The following is a 21,410-nucleotide window of genomic DNA, read 5'->3' as shown; positions in this document are numbered from 1 at the left end:
TATGGAGCTTTGTTCTTTTTTAACCTTATGACTCTGAGGACTACATTCCACACACTAGAGTGTTAGTTCATTAAAGGAAAAAAAAAAAAGTTTGTTAATTTGCTGAGATCTCGTGCCTGTAATGTTATTTATGAACGTGTTACACCAATACAGGAATAGGGAATGTGAAATGAGTGACTGAACAACCTGGAAGCAGACACAATGCCGAGGGGCCCCTGCTCACGAAAACCCGGCAGAAGCAAACAAATGAAGTGAAGGGTGTAGAATTTAAACAATTTGGCCCAGGAGGAAAAGCAGCCTGCTTCTGCAGGCAGCTAATCCACTGTGAAATGCCCCTGCCTCTTACGGCAGAATCTCTAATTAAGTCTCCAGCCCATCAGGTAAGGCATTCCCTGGGCTTTCATTAATCACAACTTTCTGCCTAGAATTCTCTGGGTTCCAGTTTTACCAAATAGCTCCAATTGCAACCTTTTTAGAACACAGGAACCAGCTCTGCAAAGAAAACGCTGCCCATTCTGTGGGAGCGGGGGGCATTGTGCGGGGCGAGGGCGCTCCACAATGGCAGGCTGCTCTGCAGGCCAATCTTTTGTTGAACAATTTAGCATCTTTGAATACTCTTGTTTTGCGTCAGCCAATTCAAACATAAAGGCTGAAGCACCATGGCAGAAGAGGGAGAGTGAACAGCGAGTTCTGCGTTCCCACCATTGAGGGCTAAAGGTCTGGGATCCTTCAAGAATACCAAGGTAAACCTGTCAGCCAGGGCCCGCCTCTGGTCGGCACTCTGCACAGCGGGAGGGTGCACACTCCACGCAAGGATGCTTTTCTGGAACTAATGATTTCTAAGGCTTTGATGGAACTGGGCTGGGGGGTGGGGTGGGGCTAGGATGTTCTGGAAAGAAAGAGGGAGGGCTAGATATCTATCTGTTAATGGTCCCCTGAATCATAAAACTGAACAGCCACCCTACAATGCCATGTCTATGTATGTTTTGACATCAGATGAAAGGAGAGAGAATCCCTATAAAAATACAAATACCTCACAGCTATTGTAAACACTGGAACCCTCTGAGTTGCATTAGTAAAAACCCAAGCCACCAATGTCTTGCTCTAACATAAACTGTAGAACTTTCAGTGGAGGCATATATCAGCGGCAGGCATTAAGACATTTGCATCCCATCCATCTAGCTGCAACATAAACAGACCAATTAGATTTCTGACAGCTTCATGTATACAATGTCTGCTCATTTATTCAACTCTGGTGAGGACTTTATCCATCCTATTTTAGAAAATGGGAAGCCTTTCTAAGTGCTTGAAACAGGAACTCTGATATCTCTGCGAGGGAATGAGCAGCCCCAGCTAAGACAGGGAGGGAATGGGTTCTGCTTTGTGAGATCCTTTGCAAAGGTGTGCACTGGCTAACCTTCAAGGTCCCAGCACACCCTACATTTATTTCTCTTGGCTTTCAACTGCCTGGGGAGACTCGTATCTCCCAATCCCGGCAGACTATAAGCCACACAGCAGAGTAGGTTATGTGCTACTTGCCAGTAGTCACAAAAAATGGTACTCATGAGATGAGGCTGGCATTACCTTTATGTTGGAAGAGCCTAGAGACCATGCCAAAACAGTCCTATTTGGCATTGGGCTTCATACTAGAAAGACAAAGCTAGTACCTGTGTAAGAGTGTGTAGGGGAAATAAATGTCAAATCAACCATTTAAAACAGAACGAACCCAAACCAGGATCTAAGTGTAAGGCAGCCATCTCACCGGTTTCTGGCAAAGGAGAAGCTACTGATCAGCACTAACTTATCAATAGACTGTGTGAAGACTGGTCTAGATAGTATGCTCAGGCTCATCTGAGAGCTGTCTGGAAAGGCCGCTGTTAATCTGCACTTTAAGAGCCCCAGATGATCAGGAAGCATGTTATATAGGGTGCTGTCTACACTGAAATGAATCTGCTTCCTCCACCCCAGACAGTGAGCCAACCATGCCCTCATTCAGAAAGACTGACGCCCTGGAAGCCTGGCTAACCAATGCCTCAAGACTGGTCCTCTCTTTTCTCTCCTCTGGTAGTGGGGATTGAAACCACTTGCCCCACGCACCTTCGGCAAGTACTTGCTGTATCACTGAGCTACACCCCCAATGTAACTAACTTTTGTTTTGCATTAATCTTCAACTAAAACTTCTAGCTAAAATTCTTTTTATCTGAAAAGGTGAGCTTCCCTACTTGGCCAGCCTATGTGTGTACACATGTAAAGGTTATATTAGAGCCAGATGTGGTATATAGTATATATAGGCTATAAGCACATGCCTATAATTCTAGCACTTAGGAGGCTAAGGCAGGACAATCAGCAGTTCAAAGCCATTCTCTGCTACATCACAAGTTTGAGGCAAGCCTGAGCTACATGAGACCTGTTTCATAAACAAACAAACCCCCAAACACTCAATCCCTTAAAAAAGCATTTTCTTGTCTTCCTCACACTTTCCTGTGTTAAACACACAGTAGTGCTTTTCCTAAGGAGTGGTCTGACGAAGCAGCCAGACCATACAGGAGTTCTAGCCCAGATAGCGAAGCGCAGAGTAGTTCTGTTTCAAAGAGTACCAATAAAAGAAAAACCAAATGATGCTACCAAGAACAGCCTGATTAAGTCACCTCTCCAGACATGGAGCACCACACACACTCTCTGGGTTTTTCTGCCTTATTCTAAAGAATATCTACTATCTTACACACAGAGGACACTGGTTCTGCCTCTTTGCAATAGATCAAGGTTCACACCTAGGAGTAGAGACACCCAGTGAGGCCAACAGCACTGTGGAAAGAGTTCTTGCTCCAATCTTAAGATTCTTTTTAAATGAAAACTCACTGTCTTCTACACTTCGGAAAGTTACCATCTTACCCATCTTACCAAGTAGCAAAATCATGCCTTGTGATCCAAAGAAGAGTACATGGGCCAGGCTTGGAGCCCCTGAATGTGACCCTGAAGTCAGATGTTCAGCATTGGTAAACTCTCAGAAGGGACCCAAACACAAAATCTGGGTACACTGCACTCATTTCCTGTGTAAAGTTTAGAACTAGATGACTACACTGGAGGTATGCTAAGTTTTTTCTACAGTTTATTTTGAGGCAGGGTCTCATGCATCCCTAGTTGTCTCAAACTCAATACACAGCCAAGGATTGGGACTATAGAGATGAGCCTCCCACACCTCTTTTATGTGGCATGGGAGACAGAATCCAATGCTTCATGCATGCCTGGCACCCCACTGAGCTACATCCCCAGCCCCTCCCAAAGTTCTGAAGGAGAGAAAACCAAAGCTGAACATTATTAATTATCGGAACCCAACGGCAATCTCAACACTTGGGATACCAGGTGACTCTAGCTTCAAGCTGTGCAGCTGCCTCTGCTCTAACTTTTCCTCTTATGTCTTCCAAGATACCAGACCAGAAAGCTTCTAAGAGAGCTTGTCTGCATGCCTCAGACAGGTTGAGATGCTGCCACCTACCAGACAGAGGAAAAGCCAGAGACTACACGAAGTCTCCTATTCCACTTCTGCTTACCTGACAATGAAATCAAACTCGGACCCTGCAAGCATCAGTACGCCCAGCAGAGTGGACACAGCACCGTCCAGAACAGGAGCGAACATGTGCTCCAGGGCAAGCATGGCCCTGTGGTTCTTGTCACCAATGGCTGTCAGAAAGGCCTGAGCAAAGGAAGAATTGAGATGGTCACATTTCTGGACTGTACGTGGTGAAGTGCTCAACTGTCTATACTTGGGTTCTGTTAATTTTCTCATGTATCTCAGGCTGGCCTCAAACTCACTACTGTACAAGAATGACCTTGAACTTAACCCTCCTGGCTCCACTTCTAGAGTGCTTGGGTTTACAGGTATGTGCTGCTATGCCTGGTTTTATGTGGTGCTGGGGTAGAGCCTGGGCCTCCTGTAGGTGAGACGAGCACCTTACCACCACCTCAGCTGTAGCCCCCACCCTGTAAGTAATTCTTAAGTTCAAGTAGGTAGCTAGAGTCACCTCAAAGAGACTATTCTGTTGTTAAGAGGAAAAAAGAAATCATCTAAAATGTAGCAATAAAGCCAAAAGGATGACTGCGTTTATAACGTCATGATAAAGCATTTGTCTTTATTCTAATGGTCTTCTGAAGAAAAGTATTATGTGTATGGGTGTTTACCTGCATGTATATGTCTGTGCACCATGTGCTTGCCTGGTGCCCACAGAGGACAGAAAAGAGGACATGAGATCCACTGGAGCTGGAGTTACAGTTAGTTGTGAGCTTATGCTAGGCAAGTCCTCTACCAACTTAGCTAAAGTCCCAGCCTCAGGTCTGCCTGAAATGCTGGATGTTGCCTCTATCTTTCTCTCCAAAACATATGCTCAAGATTTTACTGCTTAGCTCCTAGAATGTTTACTTGGTTTCACTACAACGCCCTGTTCATATTATTGGGCCATAGTTAGTGATGCATTATCTTGAATAAAACCCAAAGCATGATGGGCCAGGCTTATAATCTGACAGGCAGATCCCTGGACCCTGCTGATCAGCCAGCCTAACCTACTCAATGAGCTCTAGGCCAGTGAGAGACTGTCCCCCAAAATAAGGTGAATGGAGTCTCAGTAACAGTATTTGTTACCCTCTAGCCTCTACAAGCATGTGAACCTACACACACACACACACACACACACACACAATTCTAAGATATTGTTTCTAAATCATCATCTTACTAATAGCTTCAAAACATTCTTTCTGAACATCCAAGTCCACAGCCTGTGAGTGCGGGGACAGTTCTGAGAGGTTACAGGAGGCACATACCACGTGCTAAGCTCCAAGGACAATGTGGAGAAGCCATGCTAACATCACTTGGTTCAGGCCAAGAGCTGAGTTTCCCAGCTTGGGCATTCCAAACACCAGAATTTACTCAGTCAGTACTTATTTACTGAATGCCTGTTAACAGCCCCAGGTACTCAGGATGTGAGCACATCTGTAGGCAGAAAGTAAACTGCACACTGCTACAAGGCTTTTGACTAATTTTCTCATCAGTGTGTGCAGCTGGCTCATCTTTTGGATTCTAGACTCTCTTTGAGGTTGATTTCTTCCAACACAAGGCAGTGTGTAAAGAAAGAAGGCCAAGGTCCTGGTGAAAGCATCCCTGGTTCTCTTGTTTTCTGCTGCCATGGATGCATGAGAAGCTGGGAGGTCTACAGAGATGGGTGGGCTGAGGTGGAAGAGCAGGCTCTTCAGGGCTGTGCACCCGAGCTTTCGTTCACAGGCCTGAGGGTATTTCTGTGGCTGCCAGCTCACCTTACCCTCAATTATGCTATCCCCACCAAGCCTGAGGGTGGTCTTGCTCTATTCACCCCCACTTTATGATTGTACTTAAAACTGGATGGATGTTTGCCTAAATACACAGAATATCTTGGGACCACAGTGACAACTTCAGGACAGGTGTGCTACTAGTCAAAAAAAAAAAAAAAAAAAACCCAACAAACGACAACAAACCAGTATCGATGTGCAGTCTTTACAGTCCCAACACACGACTGTGGTGAGCAATCATTTTTATTCCCTTGTCTCTTATCTAGGACTCCCCAAGAGATTAAGAACCCCCAAAACATTTCAGACTTCCTTGAGAAAACTGTGCTTGAAGCTGTCCCTGTGACATGTAGAAAACAAAAGGCCCAGGTTCCTTTGCCCAGTCAGCCAATTTCCCCGAAGGACCTCTCATACCAAAGCCACATGGACGGTGAACTCCACTCCGATGCCGACAGATGCAATCAGGATGACCACAGGCACAGCACTCAGCTTGATCCCAATGAGGCCCATCATGCCAAAGAGCTCAACTGTCATCAAAGCCAGGACCATGACCTTGAGGAAGGCACACAACAGGTAGTGATTGGTACAAGGGATACTAGGAGCAGCCAACAGTGCAAATCAACAATCCCAGTGCGGCTTTGTCTAAGACGGGGAGCAAAAAAACCTGTCACCTGAATACTACAGAAAAGCACTACCGTCCTTCACCTCTGGACACGCCTTACATTTCAACAGCCTGCTGAAGGGAGATGTTTGCACAACTTACTGTCAGGCTAAAAAGAGTTTTTGCAAAGGCAAAGTTTAGTTTTGTGTGTGTGTGTGTGTGTGTGTGTGTGTGTGTGTACATGTGTAAACTAGAAGTAAAGCTGGTGTTGCTCTCTGGAGTCTCCACTGAGACAGGTTCTCTCACTGAGACCTGAAGTTCACTGATCAGGCTAGGCTGGCTGGTCAGGTCTCCTCCTGTTTCTGCCTCCCTAATCACACATTACCACACCCAGCTTGACCGAGCTATCTCCATATCTATCAGTTTAAGTATTCTTTGCAAATTATTTTTCTCTGCTCCTATCCTAGAAAGGGAAAAATAAAGAGACCACATTCTGGAGCCATCTATAAAGAAGTATACTATCAGAGTCCAGCCTTTTCCCACTATTATTTCATCAGCAACACAGTTACTAGAAACAGTTGAGTGAGCACAGGTTACATGCAAATACAGTAGTGCTTTAATATACCCAACTTGGGCCTGGGGTACTCTGGTATAGAGGTCCCAGAGCCAATACCTAGGACAACCGTGGTCCACAACAAGGCTTTAACCTTAAGCACCGGAAAGTGTTCTTTAACTCTTTGAGTTCATACTGCAGTGTTTTGACTGTTACAGCTGCAGCCTAAGGAAAGCTGATAGGATGGGGTGAATAAAGGATTCTGTAGGTAAAGGAATTGTGCTTTGGTTGGAGAGCCCACAGACCAAAGAAGAGCCTGGGGAGTGGGCTGGGCCACCAGCATGTCAGGTTACTGGGCCTCTGTGCTTTCAAGAGATGGGAAGTGCTACCGGGTCCACAGCTTTGGAGCCTTTCCTCTTCCCTCTACAGTGTGGAGAATGGCATGAAAACCTACAAGGAAGATCTGCGTTTCCTCGGCCAAGGAGGAAAGAACTGGTTCACAACCAAGGACGTTCTCGTGAGCCTCCCCGACTTCCACCACACGGAGGAATGAAAGTAAATGATCTTTCTTGCTTGGGGATAGGACAGTGGGTGGTGGCAGAGGTTGGGAGAAACAGAGAAAGATGGACGCCATCCATGACTTAAGTGCTGTGAAGGCTTCTGCAGACTAAACAATTACCTTTAATGTACCTGCTGCCCAGATTCAGCACAGTAACAAAATCTGTTTTTATAATTCTGGCACTTTAAAGACTATACCACAGTTCATGGGACTTAATGCCAGGATGCCAGACTCTACATGAGACTCACTTCAAATCTGAGGGTAACCTAGAGAGAAGATGCTCCAAACTAGCCATGAGAGGCAATTTATCATTTCCCCAGTAGTTACAGCGTACACGATGCACCAAGAGCCCACATGTCATCCCCACCCCTGCATCTGTCTTAACTTCTCTGTGCAGGCTTCCCCATGACACACAAAGAACCTTCTATACATTATTAGGATGGAGATGCGGCCACAAAATAACTTTCCAATTAGAAAATTAGTTATGCTTTGGTTTTTTTTTTTTTTTTTAAGTAAAATTTCAGTGCCTTTATGCAGTGTGCTTAAAAAGCCTCCTATCTTATACATGCATGTTTTAATGCTGTGTGAGAGGGGACACAGATTCTGGCCATTAGAGGCTCTACCTTCCCCATGAACCTCACCACCTCAAGTAGAATAAATATCTTACAGATGATGCAATCTATACCCTCCTCCTCCAAAGGCCCAGACATAAACAAAACTTCCTGGCTGCAGAAAGAGCTATGCTGAAAGGAATCCGACTTCTGTAAAGACCCTTATAGTAAACTCACGATGATCCCAGCCGTCCAGGGGTTCAGCAGGAAGACTGCACACACCAGAAACGTGCAGGCCAGCACCACACTGATGGCCAGCAGCAGCCAGTGGCGCAGGCTGATGTACTGCTCCCAGAACAGGAAGGGGTAGCCATTGGGGTAGCTGGACAGCCCCAAGCTCGTGTAGTTGTTACAGATGATTCTCACTTTTTCAATGGCTTCCACAAAGTCTGAGGTGTCTCGCAGGCCGTTGAGGTAGAAAGGGAACTGAGCATATTCGATGGGCTCTGCTGCTGGAACTGGACAAAGAAGAAGCAGGGTGAATGAGGGCCTCAGGAAAGAGCCTCCTCCACCCCAACTCCACAGATGTTGGGTATGTAATATAATAAAGAGAGAACTTCCCAGAAATTCACTCATTATCTTTCTTCCAACAGAAAAGGCAAACAATACATGATTCTGGGCTTTCACAATATTCAGAGATGGTTTAAAATTTCTCACTAACAATCCATATGTTTTTACTGCGTGTGCCCACTTCAGGCATACATGTGGAGGTCAGAGGACGACCTTGGATGTCAATCTTTTCCTTCTACCTTCCTAGTGACAAGTCTCTTGCTGTTTGCTATTGCATATTCCAGGCTAGCTAGCCCTGGAGCTCCCAGGAACATTTCCCATCCCCCTCTCATCCTGTCTTATACATTGGGGTTACAGGTACACTACCACACCCAGCTTTGTGTGAGTTCTGGGGATTCAAACCCAGTCCTGATGCTTGTGTGGCAAGCTCATTTACCCAGTGAGTCATCTCCTGAGCCCAGAATCAGCCCTTTGGTTTTTATTTGGTGGTGGCAAGTGGGTGAAGAGTGAGGAAGGCAGAAGGCCTCTGTGATCTGCATTTTTTTAAGTCTTTGATTTTATTATTCCAGAAACAACTACCATTTGTGAGAACTCTAAATGCTGTAAGACTTCAATGTTGAAAACACCTTTTCGTTTCCACATTCAATTTGCTCTCCTTGACCATTTATTTATAAGACCAAAGTAATCCCAGAGTCATGCCTTGCAGAAAAGACACTTTACTTTCTTGTCCTTTAGTGACCTTGCAACTTAAACCTTGCCTGCTTTTCTAATGCAATGCTAAGTCTTCAGCAAGAGGGGAAGAAATCCTCACACAACAAGCATCTAGTTACTGCCCTGTGTGTTCCACACCCTTTGGGGTCATTCAGTTGACTTGCTAAACATGATTTGCCCTATTATAATCTCAACTATAAATTTTCATTAAGACAAGCCTTGGCTGCTTGCCACCAGTCTCTGGGGGTTGGTACAGGGGAGTTCAGACTGCTGCCTGCCCTGTTTGCAAAGGGATCCGTCTTCTTTCTCATGTCTTCTCTTGGCCCAATAGCCAAAGCATATGCTGCTACTAACATCTCTAACATAAATGCAAACTAAATCCACACAGAGCCACCTTTCAAACCCTAGGCTTAGAGGTGAAGGGAAGAGGAGAACACTGATGTATACAGACTTTTCTTCTCCAGTTTAAACAGCTCTGACAGAGCACAGGTGCTTGGTGGCTTATAGAAATGACCCAACATGCCAAAAATCCCTTCAACACCAGAGTTGACAAAGTTAAGATAAACATATAATCCCTAGCGATAAAACTCGGCAATAGTAAAATAACACTCAATGTGGAGGCGTCCCCAGCTTTCACATGGAACAGCTGGCATCAGGAGAGATGCCTGGAGTTAAGGCTACAAAAGGAGGTTAGAAACGCTTATTTCTCAAAGTGAGAGTGCAGGGCTGTATTCCATTACACATCCTCGTCTGTCTCCCAGAGTTTTAAACTAAAAGAAATATATTGTTCTATTTACACTTTTGAACCCTGGGTAGTGTCAACGAATGAGGCTGTTGCTGAGCTCCAGGCAGCAACTACAGGAGCCTCTGAGAGCTCCCAGCCTCTCTGGATAGACTGCTACTTACTTCTCAGCCTGGTCTCTGGCATGTAGTCGGCTTTGTCGTGGACCCACTCTGGTCGGTGAGGCCGGATGTTGGCCTGGGAGGCAGCGTAAGCTACAGGGTCGTTGCTGACCCAAGCCGTCAGGTAGATGTAGAAAGCGCTGGGATTAATGATGCCATCTGCATCCACCAGACGCTGTTTAGTCAACTACAAAATGGGAAGAACAGAGGTCATTCAGAGCAGGCTGTGAGGTAAACACACTCCTGCTGGGATAGTAAAGCTTTGTACCCACATTTCCAACAAACAGTAGAATGCCCATGGCTTGACAGTGCCCTAAGTCCCTCAAAAATACCTTTGATGTCTTTCAAAATGCACTTATTGGGGGATGCAATCACCAGTGTGTTTACAGCAAACACAGGTTCTGCAGATGGCCCAGGAATCGGCTGAACCAATTAAATCTGGATGCTAAAAGAGACTGTCTGCAGCCAAGGCGGGTAATGAACAATCTGGAAAACCATATTTACAGGAGGGGCAGGGGGGAAACCTGGCAAGCATCCCCATCCACGTCTGTGTGCAGTTAACCTCTGTTGTTAACACTGAAGGAAATACCACCCAGTAAATGGAGGGGAGCTATAAAATAAAACAACATCTGTATAAATTTTGCTAACACAGCCTCCGATGACCTGTGTATTCAAAAAATGCCCATTGCCAGAAAGTGGAAGACAATGATGTAAAGCCAGGGCCCTTCTGAGTAATCTTACTTCTGAGCCCTGGTCAGATGCAGTGGCCACATCTGCTCCCACAGTAGGTCTTGTGGGCTTTGCTTGAGTCAAAGACACTATGAGACAGAGTGTGGATTATAAATATGGTAGATACACCGAAAAAAAATTTCCTGTTTACTTTAGATCCAGGCCTTCTTCCAACGTTTGGTCTTTTTTAACAAAATGAAAAACACCAGTGACAGCAGTTCACAGAGAAAAGAGTGGAAGAATAAAGAGCGTGGAAGAGATGGAGAGAAGTAGACGGCAGGGATCTGGATTCAATTAATCCACGGGATTTCTAACAACTGTAGGTCCTCAGACTGTCTCTGGAATTACATAGCACAGCTCCTGGCCTCCGTGCATGCAGCATGCTCTTCTTTCTCCCGGGAGAGGAAATGGTATCTTGGTGCCTAGCCCCACCACAGGCATCCCACAGGCTCCCTGATTCCTAAGTCCAATTCAGTATGTCTCTGCTCTATCCTCTCAGGCAGACTGGTCTGCCATACCCTTGTCAGACCTGACAGCCCATTGCATGCCACTATAAAGCACCAAACTTCACACTCCACAATGACCGAACAATGTACTTTGTAAATCTGTCACCTTTAATGCCAGCAAAAGGGAGAAGACAATGTACAGAGCTGCCGAGAAGATCATTAACATGATGTTTTCTGCCTAAAGATAGAGAAAGCAAACTACGAAGAGCAAAGAGGCCTAGGACTCACTCCAAATCCAGGGTGCAAATGTACCCTGCACATGCCCAAGGAAACCAGAAGGGATATGCCAGAGATCAAGTGCTTCAAATACAGAAGACGATCAAAAAGAACAGCCCTCATTACTGAGGTGGAGCAATGTAGGGAGGGTGCATGCCTCTGTTTGCTATATTCAGGCCACAGCAAGCTGCCTGTTCTTAACATCTACTCTTGGGGCCAAGCTGACCCTAAAGCATTAATACATCCTTCCACTATCCTAATGACCTCTCTGATCTTCTAAGCCACCCATCTACCCAACCTCTGTTCAAATGACTGTTAACCAACAAATCCATTGTCCAATGTCTGAATACGCCATACTAATGTGTTAAACTCTGAAAGCCCAGTATGCGTCACTGGGAAAAGCACTGTCAACACCCCCGTATTCTGCTCATTGCTACTGTGTTGGAGGTAACACCTGTCCTAACTGACGAGAAGGGAAAGGAAGGCTTCCTGGCTGGCTCGAGGTCACAGTTACTATCTCCCCTCACTTCAGACCCTTATGGAACACAAACTGGGATCACACACTGCCGACCCAATTTCCAGGGGTCAGCTGCCTAGAAGTTGTTGTTTAGAGTGCCCTGAAACAGTGGGAATACCTGACTAATGTCGATGGGCTTGTCTCGGCTGCCAGTCTGCACCAGGAGTTTGTAGGCGAGGACCCCGTCGTCCGAGCCATTTTTGTAATTGTTGGGCATGATCCTCCCAGTTTCCCAGTCACTGTCAAATGCATCCTGAAGTCCTGGAAACAGCAAACATGTGCAGCACATTAAAACCTGGACCAAGAGGCCGCCTGGTCCTGAGGGAGTACGCCGAGGACAGTGGGCAGGGCGGGAGACTTATCTACAGCTTTCTCTCACTTAAGAAAGGACTGCGGTGCTAGCCATCGCTGCTCAGCGAGGAGAAGAAAAACACATGATCCACTTAAACTGAGGAGCAGAAGTCCAGGAGCTAGACAGATGGCTCAGAGCACTTGCTGTTCTTCCAGAGAATCCAAGCTCAGATCCCAGAGCCCACTTTGGAGGGCATACAAACTGCCTGTAACTCCAAGGGAGATGTCCTCTTGTGGTCCCCACACACCCCCAGAAAGGGGAGGGGGAATAGTGGCACAAGCCTTTAATCCCAGCACTAAGGAAGCAGAGGCAGGCAGATTCCTGTGAGTTCAAGGCCAGCCTGGTTTACATAGTGAGTTCCAGAACAGCCATAAAGAGTGACCCTGTCCCACCCCCTAAAAAAAGATAAAGATCAAATTCTCTCTCTCTCTCTCTCTCTCTCTCTCTCTCTCTCTCGACAAGGTCTCACTATGTATCCCTTCCTGGCCTATACCTTGACCTCAGTATGTAGATTAGGCTGACCTGGAACTAACAGAAATCCACCTACCTGCGTCTGCTTCCCAACTGCTGGTATTAAAGGTGAGCTCCACTATGGCTAGCTCAACTCTTTAAAAAACAAAAACCAAACAAACAAACTTCAGGCCTATTCTAGCAAGCAAGGGAGAAGAGAAAGACACATACTACATCCATTAACCATTTCATGGCACACAGGGAGCATGCCCGGAGTTCCTCAACAGGACCAGAAACTCTACCCAGAGCAGTAAAATCCCATTCAAGCTCCCAACTTCCAACAGCAGCTTGGCTGCCCCTGGAGCCCAGGCGAGCGAACACGACTCTGTCAATCTGATCCATCTGTTTGACTTGTGTAGCTAATACAAGCTGTGGGATCCGCTGCCAGGTTGTGTAAAGATCACAGCCAACACCTATTCACTCTCCTCCTGCTCTCTTCCTCTCTGCCACCCTTCCACGTGGAGGAGAAGGAGCACGAGGAAATCTGGATCTGTCTGAGAACAAATGGCAAACAGCAAGCCCTGGGAGAGGAGAGAAAGAGCTTTCTGGGCTGGGGGATGGGTGAGCCCACCAGCTTACCGCACACAGCTGGGCTTGGCCTCGGTAATCAAAACCATCATTACAGACCTGACACTTGGTTACAGCTGTAAAGAGATAAGCATGCTGGACGAGAAAACAAGGCCCTGGTGACCCAGTCTTAGGGTCTGAGCACTGCCTGGAAGGCACTCTCCTCACCACCCAGCTCTGCTCCTCAGTCACCTCCCAAGTAGACTCCCTAAGTCCCAGGTGCTCCGGAGACCCCTATCCTGTTGAGTTAGACACCTCTGCTCAGAGAGATGCATTTTACTCCATTTCAGGACATGACTAGAGGAACTTCAAAGACAAAACCAAAAACAAACTAAACAACAAAAATACATGTTCTGTGAATGCTCAGCATGGTGAGGTGTTTGGGGTTGGGGAGCGGGAGGAGGTGGGGCTGCCCTTAAAACAAAAGCCTCCCTCCAATATTATTATGATGTGGGCATTGTCTCCAGGGTGTAGGCCGGGTCACCTGTGGGCCCTGTACTTCAGGGGCTGGAGGAGGCAGGCAGAGGGACCACCAGCGTGGCAATCTTCAGTCTCAGACGGACTTTTCCACAGTAAGGTTTGCACAGGCAGGGCCGAGCAGATGTTATTTTATGACCCAAAGTCCTTCCCTACCCCCATTCTGGAAAAAAATAAACAGGAGAGGAGGACAACCACTCCCAACCCCCCACAAGGGGCCTGGTCTGTTTGCCAAGCCAGGAGAGAGGAAAAATGAGAGAGGAGAGCTTTTATGACTCCAGACTTGCATGGCTCTAACCTTCCTCTTGGCTCAGTGTTAAAGGGCTACTCCACACAGTCCACCTTCCCTAGCATTCGGTCAGTTCTAATGCTCACCTCCTGAGAGGCTAATCAGCACTATCATTGGAAAGGTTCAAGAGTCAGAGCTAAGCTTTGAACCCAGGCAGCCCAAAGCCAAACTCCACACGTATTACTCATTGTGGAAACTCACTCTGAGAGCAGTATGCTGTCCAGGAGAATCACCAAATGCATGGATAACACCAGTAACTTAGCCAATGTACCAGCAGCATCTGGTGTCACAGTAGGCAACCAAGTGCATTTGCAAAGGTATGCTCACACAGAGACTTCTGCACTATTCAGGGAAGCCAAAGATCAGAGCTGCAGGGTCTGCCCTGCAGCCAATTCAGAACATATTCCTACAACGCTGACCCAATGCACTCTACAGTTACTGACTTTATGACTAGTTGAGTTTTTCCACAACTAGTTCAGTATTTTCTGACTAACCACTGAAAATCTTAACTACCATGGGCTAGACACCAAACACTTGTCCCTTGGCTGACACTTACATTCCAACAGTTTACAGCAAAACCTTACATTTCAGCTGCAGTTCTCTTATTAGCAACATTTTATAAAAAAATTATTTTTAAGTTTGGGCTACAGGATTCACCCAAATATACAAGCCTCTAGAAGTGAAATGATAATCTATTTCGTTCACGTAATTCAGTATGAATTAAAAATAAATGCCACCTGTACATGATGCACATGTACATCACCTCTAACTTCACCTCCTTTATGTGCATGTTCACCGATGTCCTAGGAGAGCTGGGGCTATATCTAAAAGGTAGAATGCTGCCCTGGGTTCTACCTCAGGACCGACTTTGAAAACAACACCAGATAATCCCTGTGTTAGCCATTAAATATCTTTTAGGAGTGAAAAAACAAAATTAAATGAGATGGCACAGTTGAATGGACTTCAAAATACACCAAGCATTTGGAAGAAATGCTGCTGCGAGAACTGCTTCCTCCAAGGAAATGTTCAAAGACCTGAGCAACCACTCAGCAGCCAAGGGCCCTGGTGTCTGTGAGCAGTGCTCTGGAGGACCCACTGAGGCACTACAGCTCCATGGCCACATGGGATTCTGACTTCTTAGCAGGTACCCACATAACAGTTTGGCTGGGTACTGCTTGCTTAGCAACCAAATTGTAGTTCAACTATATAGGTATTTATGCATCCAAATGTTTTGGGTCTTACAAGAGGAGAAACTAGAGACTGTCTCTAATACTGTTTTTAGAAGACTGGCCTTCAAACTGCCTAAAGAGAGGGTCTATTGCACTCTTCCCAACCCCAGCCAACCTCACCAAAGGGAAGGCACTGGCCTAAGACACGGAGAGCTCCTTCTACCACACCCTCCTCCACTCAGCACAGCAGACCTCTTTGTCATTTGTGGCAAGTTATTTGCATGTCTTTGGTCAATGTGTGTGTGTGTGTGGAGGGGGTGAGGAGAAAAGCAGAGACTCTGGCAACTGTTTGGCTCTTTGTTAATTCACTACTTAAAAAATAATGCGTTGAGAACCGAGTGTAAGAAAATAAAACTTGGGGTGAATTCAAGTTAATCTCCTGGACTTCCTGGTCTGTAACAATAAAATGATGCTTTCTCCACCTTCCCTCAAAGTTGGACCTGGCACACATGCATAAGCAAATTCTGGTCACTGCTCAACACTAATTCCCGTCAAACTAAGTAGTTTATCACCTAATGCAGACTCATAAGAAAACTGGCTGCCCGATTTTTACATGCAGGAGTACTGACTTAAGACAAAAAGAGCACTTAAATATGTGTTTAAATAAGCCTAATTAAGTGGGAAATTAAGACAGCCACTGGGATAATCTAAGCCAACATATGCTGGAGTTGTAATTTATTTGGGTGCTCCAATAAAAGCAATTTTGCTTGAATTGTGTGGATAATGGTCCTGATTGTCTACCCGTGTCAACATTAACAGATGTTCTGGAAACCACTGAATGCGTTTATACTCAGTCAGTCAGCAGTTACAAGCAAATTTAGTCCATCTTATATTTTTCTCCGGCAGACTAATAATATTTCCTAAAGATGTATCTAAGGGAGTAAAAGGCACCAAACCTGAAGATCTGAGTTCAATCCCCAGGCCCCACATGGTAGAAGGAGGAAAGCTGTCTCAGTATGCACACTGTGGTATGCACATGGTCACCCTCACACACAAATCAACAGGTAAAATAGGGGCGGGGCGGGGGGAGCAGCAGGATTTGCCCCTTCAGAAACAGCAGTATGTGGGTAAACATTTCTAAGTTCATCACAAATGGAAGGACAGTTGGCATGAAGCTCCTTGGAAGACAATAGTGTCAAACATCAATTTGAAGATGAAACACGTACATTTTAGTGTTGGCTATTGACACACAGGGAAGGCCTGGGGGGGGGGAGCGAGCAATTTCTACACCTTCTACTCAAATTTGCTATGAACCCCATGTATATGAACAAAAATTAAAAAGATGTTTAAAATATGCAATGGCTGACCCCAAATCCACCGTTACAGTAGTCTGTAATTTAGCAGACCGCTCAGAAATCTCACCAAATACTCCTGTCTCACTTGGTCACTCAACTGGCCACCATCCAAAGGGAAAAGAGCAATAGAAGCCTCCAGGCTCCCTGTTTTCTAACGTCTTTCCCCAGTGTGTGTTCACAAATGTGTTAACAGTTCCCAGCACCCACAACTCCAGTTCCAAGGAATCCAATGTCCTCTTCTGAACTCAGGGACCAGATACATAATTGATGCACATACCATGCAGGCAACACACACACACACACACACACACACACACACACGATAAAGCTGTTCCATTATGATGGTACACTTTCTTTCATACAGTGGACAGAAGGGAATCACTGTGGGTGAGACTGAGGAAGGAAAGCAGAGGATGGCACATCCTGCCGCATGCCCTACCTTGGAGCCAATCTCTGAAGTAGTGCAGCCACATTTGGGGAAGTTGCTTGTTCTCCTCCAGCATGACATACTTCACATTGCTGAAACTCTTATGAAGGTCATAAAGTAGGTGTTGGATATTTGGGTAATCTGCTTTCTGGGTGACTATATACATGTTGTAGAAAGAAAAGTATTTGAACTGTGCAGCAATGAAGTCATATTCTCTGGTTTCCCGAGGGACAATGTCTGTGAGGTCCAGCCCGTCTCTCACTCGGGTGGTCCCATAAAGACTGACCCCCAGCAAGCCCAGGAAAAGGAGGATTACCACAACCTGCAACAGAGAGAAGGGCACCGGATGAGACCCAAAAGAACATTCCTGATACCTCCAATACCAGCACCAACTGCTTCCTTTATTCTTCTCACATAAACAGCCCACACTTAGCATGGCATCTTAGGGGTCAGTCTCCCAGAGGGAAAAGCATAAACCACACTAAATCATCTTTTTAAGTAATCTCACCAAGAATAAAAATGCATATAAACTGAGGACCTCATTTATATTCATAATAATATCTGCTACACGGAACCTCCCCATGTAGGAGTGTGCTCATTAAAGCGGCCCTGAAATTTGCAGTCTGACTTTGGTGGGCATGTCCTGAAGCACACGTGCACACGAGGATGGATCCCAAAGGTGCCAACAGTTCACATATTTTTCTTCAAGGCAGGAAAGCACACATGGTGGAAGGTTACCTTGGCTTTGGGTTTCAAGAGGAAAGGAGCATAGTGTTTCTCTGCAAACGAAGAGAGCGTCCACTTGGTGCAGGGGGGCTCGAGGCAGTGAAGGCTGGAGTCTGAAAACTGGGAAAGCAGGTCCCTGGTGGAGCTGGTGCTCTCGGGGCTCTGACAGCTGAGGGTGTCCTGCGTGACGGTGACAGGCTGTACAGAGATCTCGGATCGTGGCTCAGCGGTAGTGTAGTACACATGTGTATGAGGGTCGTACTCTGTGCGGAGCTGAACAGTGGACTGCATGGTGATGTGTGTTTCGTGGGCGAAGCTATGGCTGCTGTAAGGAGGTGGGGGGCTGTAACGGGTGTTACTGTGAGGCTCTGTGTAGGCCTGTGGTTCCACCTGAATCACCCTGCTGACACAGGGGCTGAAAGACAAGAGAAAAACACACTGTAGTGTGTGGCCGTGATGGAGAGTGGGCTTTCATTTCTGCTAAGAACTGATGCTACCTGCTGACACCACTGACTTAGGAGAGAAACATGTACTGTTTCTCTGCATCACCTGGCTGCTCTAGACACAGATGTGATCAAGTCCAAGCCAAATCCACAGTGGATCCTGAAATGATGATAGACCCCTGCACAAAGCACAACTCCAAAGAACTAAAAAACTAAAAACAAAATCCACCACCCTGTGTTTCTAAACAGGTGGTTTTCAGCATTCCTCTGCTCCAAAGAGCTACCAAACAGTCCTGAACAAACATGGGTTCATGATGGAGAGACCATAAGCAGCAGAATCTCCAGGGGAGGTTTCTGGGCATAATCAGAGGGGGGAAGTGTGAGAGCTCACACGTGCCAAGGAGTCCTTTGTCTAATACCCTTCCCTGCCCTCATCACACCAGCCTAAACCCTATTAGCTAATCCCCTCAGAAGAAGCCCACAGACTGGAAGGGTTCTCTAAACAGTCTTTCTATACGTCCAATACAGGCCCCAGGACCCTGAAAATGTACCTTGTGAAACAGCAGAAAATATCCAGTCTTCTGTCCTCTCGTCTATATAAATCCATACTGAGAATTGCAGGGAAAATGAGCAGCACCATGGCAAAGTTGAACACCACTACCACGGCAGCCTGGAGCAGAAAGAACGGAAGGAGTCAGTCAACACACCTGCTAGTTAGCCTGCTGCTGTACAAGCAAGCATCTCTTTTGTAATTTTCATTTTATGTGCATGAGTGTTTGCCTGTGCACCATGTGCATGCAGTGCCCTCAGAGGCTAGAAGAGGGTGTCAGACCCCTGGGATCTGAGATGTGAGCTACTATGTGGGTTCTTTGGAAGAGCAGACAGTGCTCTTAACCACTAGTCATCTCCCCAGCACCCCACACAAAGACAACAGTGCTCTCTCAATAACCTGCGGCTCCACAGTGAAGCAGAGCTGGCAGACAGTGAGGTGTCTCCTCCCCTCCTCACCACTAACAGGCTGTGTGTAATGGAAATGGGAGAGCCCCAAAGTTACACAGGTTGGAGTGAAACTACTGCTGACTTGCTAACCCTACCAGACCACATCTACAAAGCCAGGCAAAAAAAAAAAAAAAAAAAACTTGAGATGTTTCACTTCAAAACAAAAAAAAACATTTTCCTTCCAGAACATTTCTAAGAGTTCCCACAATCCTGATTAATACTCTGTATATAAAGTAGATCAAGCCTATCAACATGTCACCTTTAAAACATGAATTAAAATTTCACACATGTCCCCTGAGGTTTTTAATAGGCACATTCCAAATAGCCTCAGGAGCAGCTTTTGGGGTGTTCTAGTGAGCAACAGCCAAGGTCAAGGAGAGTTAAGCAGAAAGAAATTCCTGTGTGTGATTATAGTCTGTAGAATAAATAAGTATGGATTCAAAAGCCACTCTATAACCTAGAATAAACACAGGGTTAGGTTCTGCAGCACTTGGGCAGATCTCCTGCTGACCTAGTAAAAATTGCAAAATTGCGCTGTTTTTAGGCAGAGCCGACAGGACATCCAAGGGCAGTGCTGTTCTGAGAAGTGGACAAGAAGCAGAAAAGGAAAATGGAAAGGGAATGCTAAATAGCCAAGAAATAATCAGAAATTCATTTAAAAAGTAAAACCTCCTAGCAGAGCTTTCAAAGGACAGCTTCTGAGACCTTCTCAGAATAGGAAAATGGATCGGAGTGAGGAAAGGAGGCATGGCCATCACTGGTATCAAGAATTAAAAACCAAGAGACACTTCACAAAGGGCTTTTTAAAGGGAGTGTTGGTTTATGCTGCAGGTGAAACAGCAATCTGGAAGACAGGCCCTTCAATAAAGAGTCCCGTTAAGTCTACAGAGCTACAAAGTAGCCAAGTCTTCTACATTGCCAACTCTGTCCTGAGTTGATTTTAAAAGGACCTCATCAATTCCAACAGAACAGGTTAACTACAGCTCAAACGCATGTGCAGGACTCTGAAGGCTTCTTTATGAAGCAGCATGTGTGACAGGTTCCTGTCACTACTGTGACTGGAGACTCTATCTAGGAGATTTATCCCTTCTCTTTAAAGTCTAGTCTGTGCTGGGTGCTGGACAAGTAGAGAGAGCTACAAATAAACTGCATACAAGCCTGAGATGTGTCATTAAAAAAAACTCCCTCAGCAGCTCAGGGAGTGAGTGCTTATGGGTTGGGTGGACAGGGTGGCTGGTCCAAGAAGGCTTCCTGAGAAAGGTTGAGAAGATGAAAATAGGGTCCAGGAGGAACAAGGAAGATACAAGATGCTTGGTTGGAAGATACAGGACAAGAAAGACACTCTTGATTCGAGCCACTCAGTCCTGTGACAGGTGATGGGAGGCCAGACTGTCAGTATGCACCCACTGCATTCCCACAGTAACCAGAATGTGGACAGTTTGCTACAGACAGAACCAATTATGTAGAAAGCCTGAGGCTTCCCAGCCAATCAGATTCAAATGGAGGTTTGATGCAAAGTCCTCATCTTAACTAGTTTGGATGCTTTTGTTGGGGCTGGTGACTTTTTGAAATGGCATACTCGCAGTAGGTGTGGACTGCTGACTAATCAGATGCAGGGAATGCTGGGAATAATAAGACTCGAGATTTTCCATGAAATCAGTTATGCTGGGGCTGCCTTTTAATTCCAGACATGTTTACAGCTCAGGAGTGGGATGCAGAGGTAAGCCCTAGGCATCTCTTGAGGGTGAGGGCAGAGACTCCAGAGTCACTAAGCCTCACAAATGCAGAGGCGGCATGTTCTGCCACGGCAACACTCATTAAAAAAAAACACTGTCAAAAAGTCTGACAGGCAGCTGTCTTTGCTCACTCAGAGGGAAGCAGAGGGACAAGAGCCCACAGCAATAGCTCTTCTAACCTATTTTTTGACCATGTGATCCATATTGAGGGGGGATAATTTCCTGCAAAGAAAATGAACGCTGACATCCCCCATGGGTGTCAAAACCTTAGAAGCAGCTAGCAAGGATTTCCCAAGGCAGAATGGTCTCTGCAAAGTAAGATGATACTTTAAACAACAAAAAGAAATTCTAAGTAAATTAGAGAATCTGATGGGAATGATCTTGGCTGTGGATTGAATCCAGTTACTCTTAGAGATGCTGCCCCCACCCCCAAAGCATCTATAGTAGCCCTGCAGAGACACCTGTGGCAGAACCCTAACTTAAAACCTTTTACTGGTGTAAGGGTTTAGTTCAATGGTAGACTACTTCTTTGTGTGGTCTTGGGTTCAAATCCCACTGCCACAAACAGAAAGTGGGGATAGCAGGTAAGAGTAGTCACTGAAACCTGAGGACCTGATTTCAAATTCTGTTG

General features: G+C 45.9%; 1 protein-coding gene across 6 annotated transcripts in view; it reads right to left on the bottom strand.

Moving 5' to 3' along the window:
• The window catches only part of Ptch1 (patched 1), a 63,787-nt gene that overhangs the window by 6,092 nt on the left and 36,285 nt on the right, over positions 1-21,410 (bottom strand). For all 6 annotated transcript variants that reach the window (XM_028891695.2, XM_028891693.2, XM_028891694.2 and 3 more), the window contains 8 exons: positions 18,596-18,714; positions 17,614-18,016; positions 16,888-17,197; positions 11,848-11,990; positions 9,765-9,948; positions 7,815-8,095; positions 5,728-5,865; positions 3,552-3,694 (listed from right to left, as the gene is read on the bottom strand). In XM_028891695.2, the coding sequence (XP_028747528.1) occupies positions 3,552-3,694; positions 5,728-5,865; positions 7,815-8,095; positions 9,765-9,948; positions 11,848-11,990; positions 16,888-17,197; positions 17,614-18,016; positions 18,596-18,714 (1,721 nt within the window). The remainder of the gene's footprint in view (positions 1-3,551; positions 3,695-5,727; positions 5,866-7,814; positions 8,096-9,764; positions 9,949-11,847; positions 11,991-16,887; positions 17,198-17,613; positions 18,017-18,595; positions 18,715-21,410) is intronic.

This window comes from Peromyscus leucopus, chromosome 5 (genome assembly GCF_004664715.2).
Source record: "Peromyscus leucopus breed LL Stock chromosome 5, UCI_PerLeu_2.1, whole genome shotgun sequence".
Classification (NCBI taxonomy): domain Eukaryota; kingdom Metazoa; phylum Chordata; class Mammalia; order Rodentia; family Cricetidae; genus Peromyscus; species Peromyscus leucopus.
This window is presented reverse-complemented; position numbering and strand designations above follow the sequence as displayed.